The 13616-nt window shown below is 34.5% G+C and overlaps 1 protein-coding gene across 4 annotated transcripts in view; it reads right to left on the bottom strand.

Moving 5' to 3' along the window:
- Nucleotides 1-13616, bottom strand: part of XRCC4 (X-ray repair cross complementing 4) — a 391068-nt gene that overhangs the window by 241303 nt on the left and 136149 nt on the right. For all 4 annotated transcript variants that reach the window (XM_060093120.1, XM_060093117.1, XM_060093118.1 and 1 more), the window contains exons 5-6: nucleotides 12974-13126; nucleotides 11988-12094 (exon numbers count right to left, since the gene is read on the bottom strand). In XM_060093120.1, coding sequence (XP_059949103.1) covers nucleotides 11988-12094; nucleotides 12974-13126 — 260 coding nt within the window. The remainder of the gene's footprint in view (nucleotides 1-11987; nucleotides 12095-12973; nucleotides 13127-13616) is intronic.

Here is a 13616-nt window from a genome sequence, read left to right as displayed (position 1 = left end):
AATCTGAAGTACACTAAAAGAAATATTAAAGGCAATTCTCTAAGTTGAAGAAAAATAATCTGGAATGAAAACAGAAAGCATAGAAAAGAATAAAGAACAAAGTAAAAGGTAAAGATATGGATAAACATAAATGAATATTAACTTTTCAAAGTTACAATAATAATACTTTATGAGGTCTCGAATATATGACAAATTCAAATACATGTTACAATAATGCAAAATAGTGATGAGGCTAAGTGGTTAAAGTGCCCTAAGTCCTAGCATTATCTAGGAAGTATGAAAGTTAAATTTACACTAGAATGTAATAGGTCAGATATGTATGTTGCCATCTCTAGAGTAATCACTAAGACAAAGATACAAAACAAAAAAAACACCACAAGAATGCATAATTAACAAGTTAATGCACAATTAACAAGGGGGAAGTTTAAATAATAAAAGTAAACAAATAGTGTCTTAGTAGATCTAAATCTAAGTATATAAGTAACTACTTGAACTATAAAGGGAGTAAACAAACCAATTTAAAAGACAAAGATTATCTGGGTAGATTTTAAAAACAACTATATATTGCTAACAAATGACAGATTTTAAATATATGAAAGGTTGAAAAAAATGGAAAAACATGAAAAAGATAAACCATTGTAAACAGCAAGGAAAAGAAAGTTATAGCTATACTATTATCAGACAAAGACAACTTTAAGGAAAGAAACATTACTAGACATAAGGAGAGATATTTCATAATGATAAGAAAAAGTCAATTCACCAGAAAGATAAAACAATTCTAAAATTTCTATCCACCAAATAATATATAAACAGCATATAGAATAAGTCTATACTTAAAACTATAAATCTATATTTTTTAATGTCCATATGGACATTTGATAGTGTTACTTAATATTTATTTAGCACTTTACCCAAGGCTTTTAAACAAGGACTGAGTATAAATCACCATTCTCCTGCCTTATTTGCTTTGCCATCAAATCATAACACAACTTCCAACAGAGACATGAACATTCTCATTCATCTTAACGGTGCATTAATGTCACCAAGCTATAGCTTTTCTAGTAGAATGTGTGCCCACTCTATTAAGTAAGAAGGAGGCCAAATATTCCATGCTTCCTTTTTTAGGAGGCTTAAATTATTTTATAAAAATGAAGGCATCAAATATACTTGAATTAAAATATGAAATCATACAGAACTCTTAAGATTTTAATAAATTAGTGTTCTATTTACTGAACATGAAGAATTTTAGCATGGGAAGCATTCTCAGAGATGAGCTCTGTGGTTAGATGCCTGTGTTAGAACCTCAACTCCATATCTTATTAGGCTTGTTACATTGGGCAAGTTCTCTAATCTTTCTGTGCCTCAGTTCTCTCAGCTGTGAAATGGTCATAATCACAGTACACACTTTGTAGGATTATTATTAGATGTAAATGAAACAATGCATCTAAGAAACCTAGAATAGACTCTGGCACCCATTTATAAGGGCTGTGAGAAAAATAACTATGAGTCTGTAGTCGTTGTGGTGGTGGTGATGATGCTACCAGTAATAATGGTAGTGGAACCATAACAGAACAGTAATAGTAATAGAAGTAGATGTAGTAATGGTAGTGGTGGTGGTAGTGGTGATAGTAGTAGTAGTAGTAGGAGTAGTAGTAGTAGTAGTAATGATATGATAGTTATGATAGATAGAAGAACTATTGTGATAGTCTTCATTGTCAGTATAACCATCAATTTCCAGGGGCCACACACTCAAATACTTCCAGAAATCATGCAAGTGATATCAATGAATGAAGTAAGCCAGATCTAAGAGAAGTGTTGAGGACTACAGAAAACAAGGAAACCTATGCCCTGTTTAAATGCATTCAAATTTATTATTTGAAACACTGATATCACCGAGGAAAAACAAAGTATGTGACCTAGATTGTAACAAGGATCAACAGTTTACAACCTCTGGCTTAGTCCAAGTTATGCATTTAATTTTTTTTTAATATGGTTGTTAATATAGCTAGTCACTGTGCTTGAAAGTACCCTAAGTTTTTTTTGTTCTGTCATCCCCCAAGTTATAACCCTTCCCCTCTCCCCACAAAATCCTGAGTGCCAATAGGTATATATTTGCAGCTACTATTTCTCAGCATTCTTGAGCTTTACAAGGCTTGAATTTGGCACTTAGGGTCTCAGTTTGAGTACTTCTTTTGCCTACCCTACTTGTAACTGTTCTCTTTCACTGCATCATGCATTCAGACTCTGCTTAGCAAGCCTGCTGATATCCATCCTTCACACATCCCCAGGCCCTCAGAGTTAAGTTGCAGCAAATATCGTTGTCAATGCTGGTGGGCTGGCAACATTCCAGAACCTCATCACTGGTAACCTTCTCTATCCTTTTGATCTTAAATATGGCTTATAGGTGATATTGATGAAATGGCTAAAGGAACCAGATGTGCTGTCTGTGGTAGAGATCCCTGTCACAATCACAGAGAGACGAGAATCCTACATATTACTGTATAGACATTCAGCTGATTTAGAGATTGCTGATGCATTACACCCCTTTGTCTCAACAGGGATTTGCAGTTTTACAGCGCCAGTGAAAATGTTTAGCTTCATTTTTCTCAGTCAAATTGATAAATGTAGTAAAACAGATTTCTGAAATCTGTTTTACTACAATGAATCCAAAAAACAGTGTAACACCTTTTGCGTTTACTAGGTATTACAATACTCAATTACACCCACAATCATCTACACTCACCCAAAGGTCTCATGACTTACCTTAAGAGCTTCATAAAAACTTGCTAGTAAAATCTGATTTCTTTTTCACAATACTCTAAATCTGTTCTAGAACCACAGAATCAGCCTGAGATGGAAGGTTTCTAAACATTAAGATCAAATCGATCTTACGTGTGTAAAATAGAGATACAATGTGAGTCACATAGAGAATTTTAAAATTCTTATTAGCCTTATTTTAAAAAGTAAAAAAGAAGATGAAGTTAATAGTAATATTATATTTAACTAAATATATCTAAAATATTATTTTAATATATAATTAATATCAAAATTTATTGGACATGTTATATTTTTTTCATACTAAATTTTTGAAATCCAATGTGTGGTTTATCCTTACAGCACATTTCAATTTGGACTAGCCACATTTCCACTGTTCGAAAGCTTCATGTGACTGATGGCTATTTTATTGAACAATGCAGCTCTAGACAAACCTCCAGTCCAATGTATTAATAGATGGTGACTTAGCTTCTGTCTGAACATGGCTATTTTCTCTTCTTTTCACCTCAATTTCTCATTTATTCTAAGCTTAAGTTTCCTTTTAATGAGTCTTATTCCATCTTTTCTGGTTTAAACATCGTTTTCCTAGGTCAATGGTTCTGAATCTTTTTTGGAACATGGTTCCTATTGAAAAGATAAAAAGTTTGGGTCCTTGCTTCAGAAAAACGTACATTTCCATTGCTATGAGTTGAATTGTATCCCCTCCCAGAAAGATATTTTAGAGTCCTAATCCCCAGTACCTAAGAATGTGACCTCACTTGGAGATAGAGTATTTAGAGGTAATAAAGTCATGAGCTCATCTGTGTGGGTCCTAATACAATATGATTGGTGTTCTTATTAAAAGAAGAAATTTGGACACAGGTATACATAGAGGGAAGATTATGTGAAGAGACACAGGGAGAAGATGGCTATTGACAAGCCAAGGAGAGAATTTTGGAATAGATCCTTCTCCCTCATGGCCCTCAGAAGGAACCAACCCTGTTGACATCTTGATTTCAGACTTCTAGTCTTCAGAACTTTAAGACAATTTATTTCTATTGTATAAGCTACCTAGTTTGTGGTACTTTGTTACAGCAGCCTTAGCAAACTAATACATGCATACATACATATAATTTTACATATAATTCCAAAAGGCTCAAAGATCTCCCCACTAAACATTCTTTAAGAACCAGAGGTTGGGCTTCCCTGGTGGAGCAGTGGTTAAGAATCCGCCTGCCAATGCAGGGGACATGGGTTTGAGCCCTGACCCGGGAAGATCCCACATGCTGCAGAGCAACTAAGCCTGTGCACCACAACTACTGAGCCTGAGCTCTAGAGCCTGCAAGCCACAACTACTGAGCCCACATGCCACAACTACTGAAGCCTACGTGCCTAGAGCCTGTGCTCCACAACAAGAGAAGCCACGACAATGACAAGCCCATGCACTGCAACGAAGAGTAGCCCCCGCTCACCACAACTAGAGAAAGCCCGCACACAGCAACAAAGACCCAACACAGCCAAAAATAAATAAATTTATAAAAACGAAACAAAAACAAATAAGAAAAAGAACCAGAGTTTAAGAACTCACTTTGGATTGAACAAATTAAAAAGCATTTATGTAGTGTTTCTGTCACTTATTAACATTAATTATATCAACCAACATTTGTCCTAAGTCCATTCTCAGATCAGGCTTCTTACCACAAGAATGGTAAAATAACATTTTTAAATTATTCTCAGAATTCCTGCAAGTCACTGCATGTTCTAAGGTTTAATATGATTCTCATGGGTTATGCTACACTTTGAGACTATAACCTTATTTACATGATCTTCTGCTCATGTTTAGTACATGTCCTCTTAAAATTGGGACATACAGAAATATGGGAAAATATTTATTTTCTTTAGATACTTCCCTTTTTCTCACCTAATTCATATACGATTCAAAACCATATAAAGCAGAGTTTCTCACTTGGGTTCCACAGAATAATAAAGCCCATTTTAAAAGTTCCTAAGGTCTTATAATTTTGAGATCTGTTTCACAATACATTCTATCTTTCATCATTATGCACATTAACATATTAGAGACTAGGAGAGATTATGCAGGAAAGAAAAAAATTGTTTAAGTTAAATAAGTGACCACATAGTTTTTTCTCACATATGTATTACCCATTGAAACATCATGTAGATGACTACTTATGTCAAGTCGCCATACTCTGTAAAATCCTAGTCATACATACTTGGAGAAAGATGGTATAAATGTAGCCACATAGCAGGCTAACCTCACGTTATTTAGATTCACTGGCCCAACCCAGTTAGCCACTGTTGGCAAGATAGTTACTGCCACCAACAACACTGTTGGATGTGGGTATCACCTTCCACTGATAATTAAGTGAGACCTATTTGGTCTAGGCATAACAGTTTCCAGTCCTCATGGCTGGAAACAGTACCCAGTCCTCCCAGGTCCTGACAGAACTCCATATCTATCAAGTTCAGGAAACAGAGGATGGGGGAACAGCAACGAGGGTAGCTGGGGCAAGAACTCCACAGACTCCCAATTCTTACCTGAATTTCAGTAATTTTTTTAAGCATAAATACTTCTAATATTGCTGTTTGCTTTTTGCTCATTTCCAGAGCAATGAAGTATATGTTTATTTCTTTTTTGGCAATTTTAGATACATAATTACTTTTGGAGGAGAGATTCTGCCAACCTTCTCATCACCCATAGCCGGAGACAAATATCCTTAACAGAATTTATTTTTGTCTCTCCAAGAACATAAAAAAATGTAGAAATAGTTGCCTAGGAGGTTATATCAAAGTTATATTTTAATAGTGGGGTATAGAGAAGTTATCACAAATTTGCTAAATAGCTTTGGTACATTTGAGAGTTCTCAGGTAAATAAAATACTAAGTCAAAATCTAAAGCAATTAGTATACACAGGGAGTGAGGTAAGTCAGACAGAGAAAGACAGATACTGTATGATCTCACTTATATGTGGAATCTAAAAAAGCCGAACTCATAAAAACAGAGTGGAATGATGGTTACTGGGGGCTGGGGGTGGGGAAATTGGGAAGTTATTGTTTAAGGGTACAAACTTGCAACTAGTAGATCAATAAATCCTGCAGATCTAATGCACAGCAGAGTGATTACAGTCAATAATACTGTATTATAAACTTCAAAGTTGCTAAGAGACTAGATCTTAATTGTTCTCACCACAGAAATGATAAATATGTGATGTAATAGAGGTGTTAGCTAACTCTTCAGTGGTAATCACATTGCATTTATAAATGTACCAAATCAACACATTGTACACCTTACACAATGTTATATGTCAATTATATCTCAATTAAAAAAAATATACAGAGGGATGACCTCAATAGAAATATGTACATTCTGGAATTTTCTCCACAAGCTTTACATCATAAAGCCTAGCTTGTTTAATCTGATGATATTGACTACCTCTATGGAAAATTTATGTATAAATAGGATCTCTCTTCTCTTTAGAAGAAAAAAATGCTCTCATTATTCTATTGCATCAGTGGCAGTCTCTTTAGTGCTAGCAAAGTCCCAAGGGTTTTTACAATACCTCAAAAAGAAATGTGCAAAAGTGGGCACTCTATTGTTACAGAAGGCAAATATTTTCTCATTCTTTTCTCCTGTGTGGCCAAAAGTAATGTACTTAACATCTCTAGGCCTATGTTTCCTCATCTGAAAAATGATGGGCTTGTACTAGAAGATCTAGAACTATATTAGATCTAGATTTCTCAAATATATGGCATCATTCCTCTGCAAAGTTGCTTATATATAAGAGCCCATGATCGCTAGGAAATACACTCAAATTGCTTTTCCAGTTTTGTGATAGGTTCTACTAAATAAAGCTTTTTTACTCAGAATTTATAAACAAGTGTGCCTATGATAAACAAGCTGGATAATATTAAGGGCAGAGTCTGTGATTCTAAAGCTGAATTCTGAGTAATCTCTTTGGCAGGACATGCTGTTATCCCCTCTGTGAGGAGACATTCAGTGTTCAAAGCAACGAGCTCTTTGATACTTGGAAATTTTGCATTCTGTTCTATTTTTAAAAGCTACTATATCAGTATTCATCAACTGTTTGACATGGCCATTCATTTATATTCAAAAAGGCTATTCTATAATTACCCTTCCTTTCAGGAAGCCCACCAACTAAGAGAAGCCTGAACTACTGATAGCAGTTATACAGGGACCTACCTGTTGGTTAAGAAGGAGGACTAATTAAATGAATGTGCTAAATCTCGGGCTAATAATTATGCAGAAAAGTGGTAAGAAAGCTTATTTTATCAGTTTTTAGTGGTTGTGCACCTTTATATGAAGCTAAGAAGGCTAAAACATTCTAGAATAAGTATATTTCTTATTTGAACTTTTGGTAAGGCTGATTTAATTGTTCTCTAAATGTTATAAATTTGTCAATTTCTAATAGAAATAACTATAATTTTAAAATACTGGTTATTCATGAAAATAATTTTAAATAATATTAAAAATAATTAATGACATGTTAAAATAAGTCCTCTTGTGGTGGCTAAGTAGGAGCCAATTAACCATATGTTTTCAAAATGCTTCACATAAAGATCCTATTTCTATAAAATAAACCCAATTTTTCCCTAAATATTCACATGCATTTTGAATTCTGTTAAGACTAAGAAATGCTTTGTAATAATTGCCAAAATTCTTAGAACATTCACATACATTTAAAAATTGTTTTCACATAATTCTACTTTTATTGCAGTATCAAAATGGTTATAAAACAATATAAAAATCTGCATAACCCTAAGTTATTTCTTAGGTTAGATCAGCTATTGTTGGGGCAAATGAAAGGCCACTTGCACGCACTGCTGCTTAGTGGCCTTTTGTCACTAAAATGCTATACCAATTACACTTATATCTCTGTATATTTTGGTGAGGTTCTGTTATTCAGTGGACCTAGTTCAACTTGAAGTTTCTCCACAGCGATGGACCTCAGGTATTACCTTGAATTGTAACTAAAGAAACAGAGGATTTCCTGTAGAGAAGGTTGTTTAATAATATCTATAATAACCCAATACGTTTCCATTGAATTAAAAAACAAAAACAACTCTGGAGGTAGGAGGAGTCCAGACTAACCAGGAAAGCCACAAGGAGTTAATACCAACTAGATGAAAATGAAAGTGACCCATCCTCCTTTGTAATCCAGGAATTGAGCTATAAATAGGGAACACAGCAACTAGTTTATCTGTCATAATCTTAATCTGAAACAAAGTGAATATCTATGAACTCTAGGGCTTCAGTATGCAGTCACAGTTTAGAAAATAAAGTCTGTAAAACAACTGCTACTTCTCTAGAAATTCTGGAAATTAAGACATGGAGAAAGCAAATCTTACTAGAGAAAAACATAAAACATAGTCGTGGGGTGCTATCGACTGTGATGTTCAAGTTTTAGAATACTTCAGAGATCTACTTTTAGCTAATAAACTGTTAGTGAATATTTTAAAGGTTTTTCTTAAACCTTTAAATATGGTGTAGTACATATGAACATGATGTCACTTATTGGATTGAACTACCTGTCATTAGTTATTTCCTCAACAATCCTAACGATGAGGGAAATTTAAAAACTTTGGAGGAAAAAAGTAATAAAACAGATTGCTTATTCATAAAAATGTTACCTATCAGTTTCCTACAAACTACAATATCCCTTCCCTACTTCTGGGTATATGCATAAAAATTGTTTAGTGGTTCCACAATATTCATTCAAATCTTTTACTTGAATGAATATTGTGGAACCACTAAACGATTCTGGGCTCACTAAACCTCTTCATTATGCAGGAATGAGGTAATAATGTAAACAACTCATGAGGAAATCTGGTGATTTTAATAATTAATAAGGAAAATATATTTTATAATAAAAATTACTATCAAGTTACAGATCTAGCCATTTAAAGAAATGGCTTTCTGAAAGATAAATGTATTAAATCCCATCGATTTGTTTTCCTCTAGTTTTTATTGTACAGAAAACACACATGAACCTGCAGTATCTAAAATAAATTCATGTATTTACTGGTACTCTAAGAAGTTATTGTCAAGACAGCAGAATAGGGAAGAAATTCTCACTGTTGTACCCCAAACACATAGTAGTAATATATAAAATACCAAAAGACTAAACTGTGATTAAAAAAAAAAAAACTCATGGACTAAGAATATATTTTGGCTCCATAAAAGAATAGATTATGGAATCTGGTAAATTATGAGGTTGATTTTATTGTTTAACATGTATAATGTTTTTCCTCAGATCTACGGAATCTAGTGTTTAATGCAAAATTAAGCATTTTAGATCTAAGATTCACTTTTTTTTCCTTTAGCAAACCAGTTTCATGAACACTTCTTGCTGAAGCAGAGAGAAAAGAATAGTTAAAACTTCTAATAAAAAATGCTCTTAATTCTTGACATAGAAAACTTGTAAAAAGCAAGTTAAATGCAAAACAAAAAAATTAGAATCAGAGACCTATGGTCAAATATGTTGTGAACTAGATATGAGTTAAAGAAAAAATTCCATGTAAAATATAGAAAAAATATGCAATGACCTAAACATTTTTGAAGAGAAATTTTGCCAAATTTAAAAGAGTACAATTATAACGTAAAGCTTTGCTTAAAAGAGACAACACATAAAGGACCCCATTCTCATGTACCCATGTTTAACCGTATACTTTCTCTTCAAAAATAATTTTCATCTACATCAAAGTTTCGTGAGATACTCTGAATAGGGAACAAAATCAAAGGCCATTGTGTTTAATAAAAATTCAGAACGTTCAAATTGGAAAGAGTACAGATTCTCTTTCTTTGTGAGCTTTCAATTACATCTGATTATTTTAAAAAAGGATTTCATTTTAAATGGGCCACAAATGTAAACCAAGCATAGCCTCCAAATGAAATTTTACTCTCATGTGCAAAATGAGAGTCTGTGTGTGACTGACCCAATTCAAATCTAATTAGAATCAGATTAATCAATCAACTAATTTAATCAACAACAGAACGTTTCCATGAATGTAATTAGACACTTTCCTGTGTCTTTGTTCATTTATTCTACCTTCTTTCCTGTCATTAGGGGAAGTGCCCATGCTCCTAGCTAAATGAATCCTGCCGTTTGTGCATCTGATCCCATCTTATCTACTTAGAGACAGTATTCTAGCAATTCTTACCTCTGTCTACTGCCTGGACATTTTTTTCTCTCTCTCCTTATGTACTCCCATCAGTATGCAAACAAAGCATTATTTCTCTCATCTAAGAGAAAAAAAAAACCCTCTTGACCTCACTTCCCCCTCGAGCTCTTGACCTGGGTCTTTCCTTTTTTTTTTTTTTACAGTAAAACTTGTTAAAAACGTTGCTTATATTAGCTATCTCTTCTCCAATTCTCTCTTCTCATTCCTTTTGTGCCTCCTATTCTATTCCCCACCATTCCACTGAAAATGTTTTATTAAGAGCCCCAATAACATTTATATTGCTAAGTACAGCAGTCAGTGCTCATCCTCCTCTTCCTTGACCAATTTGCAGCATTCAACTCAGCTGATCACAGTCTCCTCCCTGAAACACTTTGTCGACTTGGCTTTCAGGATCCCACACCTACAATATTTGCTGCTCCCTCAGTCTTCTGCGTTGGTCTCCTCATCTTCCTGACCTCTGCACACTCAAGTGTATTAGGGCTGAGTCCCTGGACCACTGCTCTTTTCAGTCTTCTCAAACTCCCTTCAGATCTCAGCCAGCTCTAAATACCATCTTATTTGTCAGCAGGAGCCCTCCCCCAAAGTCCAAATTTGTATATCCATCTCTCTACTCAATATCTCAGAATTAATGTTTCCAAAACTGAGTTCCAGCCCTTCCCCTCGCAGTCTCCCCCACCTTGCTAGGTCAACTGCATCTTTCAATAGTTCATTCCAAAAAGCTTACCATCACCGCTATCTTTCTCTGATGACCCATACCCACTTCATCAGCAAATTCTGCTGCCTCTAAACATTTCTAGAATCTGCCCTTTGTTTACCACCTTCACTGTTTTCACTCTCGTCTAAGGCCCTCTCATCCTTCACTCACTGTTGAACTAGCTTTCTGTCTGTTATATCTTCTGCACTTATCATCCTATATTCTCAACACAACAGATTAATCCTGTTAAAACTTAAGTCAGGGGCTTCCTTGGTGGCGCAGTGGTTGAGAGTCCGCCTGCTGGTGCAGGGGACATGGGTTCGTGCCCCGGTCTGGGAAGATCCCACATGCCGTGGAGCGGCTGGGCCCATGAGCCATGGCCGCTGGGCCTGAGCATCTGGAGCCTGTGCTCCGCAATGGCAGAGGCCACAACAGTGAGAGGCCCGCGTATCGCAAAAAAAAAAAAAAAAAAAAAAAGAAACTCAAGTCAGATCATGTCACTTGACTAGTTAAAATTCTGTAACAGTTTCCAGTATCACTCAAATTGAAAACTGAAATCCATACAATGGCCTAGAAGACCTTATACATCATCTGGCCTCTTTGACCTCATCTCCTAATACTCCCTATCTTCATCTTTCCACTTTATGCATACTGCTCTCCATGCTATTGCTTGAACACATCAGGCAAACTCCCACATCAGGGCTTTTGTACTTAACTGCTTTTTCTGCCTGGCACGCTCTTCCCACAGGTAGACTTACACCTTTTCACCGAGGTCTTTTCTGGTGCCTTAGCTAAAATCACAACCCTTATCCCTATTCCCACCCTGACATTTTTTATCATCCTTCCCTGGTTTATTTTTCTCCTCAGCATTTATCACTAACACACTTTAATTTACTCATCTTGCTATTTCTGTATCCCTGGCTAGAATTTAAACTCCACGAAAGAGGAAATTTTTGTGTTTTGCTCTCTGCTGCATAGAAGAGTTCCTGGTACATATTTGACGTGAAGACATATCTTGCTTATCGCTTATGCATCTTTGTTTAATGAGGAATAGTATACCTTGATGTATATGTGTGTGTGTATGTATATACATGTGCATGCTTGCTTGTTTTGTTGTTGCCAATGAGTTGCTGCATTTTATAATAAATATTAATTTTTAACATTAAGTACTTGTGGTTTTAGACTAAAAACCCTAAAGAATGTGTGTAGAAAAAATTATTTTCATAACATTTTTCTTTAAGGTTTATTATCATAATAAGTAATAAATAATAAGCCCAAGTGAGATGTTCAACAAAGGAAATAAATGTATTTACTTTACCTGGACTTAACCCAGAGGGATTAGGTGGGATTTCACTTTCCTCATCAGTACTTTCATCATAGATTGCATCTCTGTCAGTAGTCATTTCAGAACATGTTGGAGTTTCCCTAGAAACAGAGAGAGGTAGACTTATGGTTCATTCCTGGCTAGGTATCAAATTCACCAGTAAGTAATTATAGAAAATATCCCTGGAAAAACATTATAATTAAACAAATATATATTGAAATATATATAATTAGGATGAAAGCACTTTAAAGACTATATGTTAACTCTCTTAAGAACAAGTTTCTCTTTTACCTTATATAAATGTGGTTTAGTGCTCACTATAATTAATTCTTGAGTCAGTTTATTATCATTTATTATTTATCTATCAAATCACAATACTATTCTTCTAAATTACTTTCTGTGGGTCACAGAGTAATCAGTACTTTACTGATCTCAAAGCAGTTCTGCCTTTCATTTGGTCTCCCCAAAACTCTGAGATGGGTACCTTTATTCTTATTACGAAGATATCCAAGTAAGGCACAGAGAGTTTAAGGATTGTCCAAGCCATACCACTCATAAGTCACCTATGATTCTTCCTTAAAAATCAAGTACATATTCACACTTAGAGCCACTTGATTCTAAAATTAAGCATTGCTTAGACATCGAAATTACAAATGTGTGCCCAACTCTATGGTTCTGCAGAAGATGAAAGCTTTTAATTAATATATTTCTTAGTGATGCCTAAGAATTAAACTAATATTATTTAGGTAAATCTCATGCCAGTTTTATGATTTAAATCTAGGTGTGACAGTTGGGCAGGCATGGAGAGATCATGTTGAGAATTCTCCAGTCCACTGCATCTAACAACCAGAGCATCCAACCCCAGACTATCAAATGATCTCATATTACTAAAAAGTTGGCATCTAACTTTCATTAAGTTTGGGAAGAAATTCCACTAAAATGTCTGCATCTGCCATCCCAAAACAGAAAGGTCAAAATACCTTTTATGCTCGATGTTCTTTTCCAGTTCTTGAACTTCATTTAACAATTGATGTAAGCTTCTGATCTTTGCTTTCTTCTCATTCAGCACCAGAATGAACCGTTTATAAAGATCAGTCTCCAAAGCTTCTTTAGCACTCACATATTTTTCAAATCTAAAATATAAATAAACAAATAAATAAATCATGTGTTTTGTTTTAGCATTATTCAATCTAATACTGAAGACAATTTCAAGAAAATTTTTCAAGAAAAATACCATTAAAATCATTTAAACATGTTTTCATTGATTTAAAGTTTTATACAGGTAAACAAATAATTAGAACTTATTGTTCATTAGCGTTTGTAGTTTACATACTGAGAAAAGGATAGAAATTGGAAACTGATAGCAAAAAAGCTTTTAAAACATCTAAACCTCTAAATGTAATAACTTATTCACATCTATGGTTTATTTCCAAAAGCACATATTTGTGGGAGAAATTTCAAACAAGAGTAACTATAGCCTATGTTTCTTGTACTTTGTTAATATTACTATAATAGCAACCATGATCTTGTTTTGTGATTAACTGATTTACCTAATCTGTTCTCCCCAAATAGATTATGAACTGCTCCACAACAAGAACATGACATACCCAGTTGTATCTTATA

The sequence above is a fragment of the Mesoplodon densirostris genome, chromosome 3 (assembly GCF_025265405.1).
Source record: "Mesoplodon densirostris isolate mMesDen1 chromosome 3, mMesDen1 primary haplotype, whole genome shotgun sequence".
Taxonomy (NCBI): domain Eukaryota; kingdom Metazoa; phylum Chordata; class Mammalia; order Artiodactyla; family Ziphiidae; genus Mesoplodon; species Mesoplodon densirostris.
Note: the sequence above shows the minus strand (reverse complement) of the source record. Positions and strands in the feature narration are given on the sequence as shown.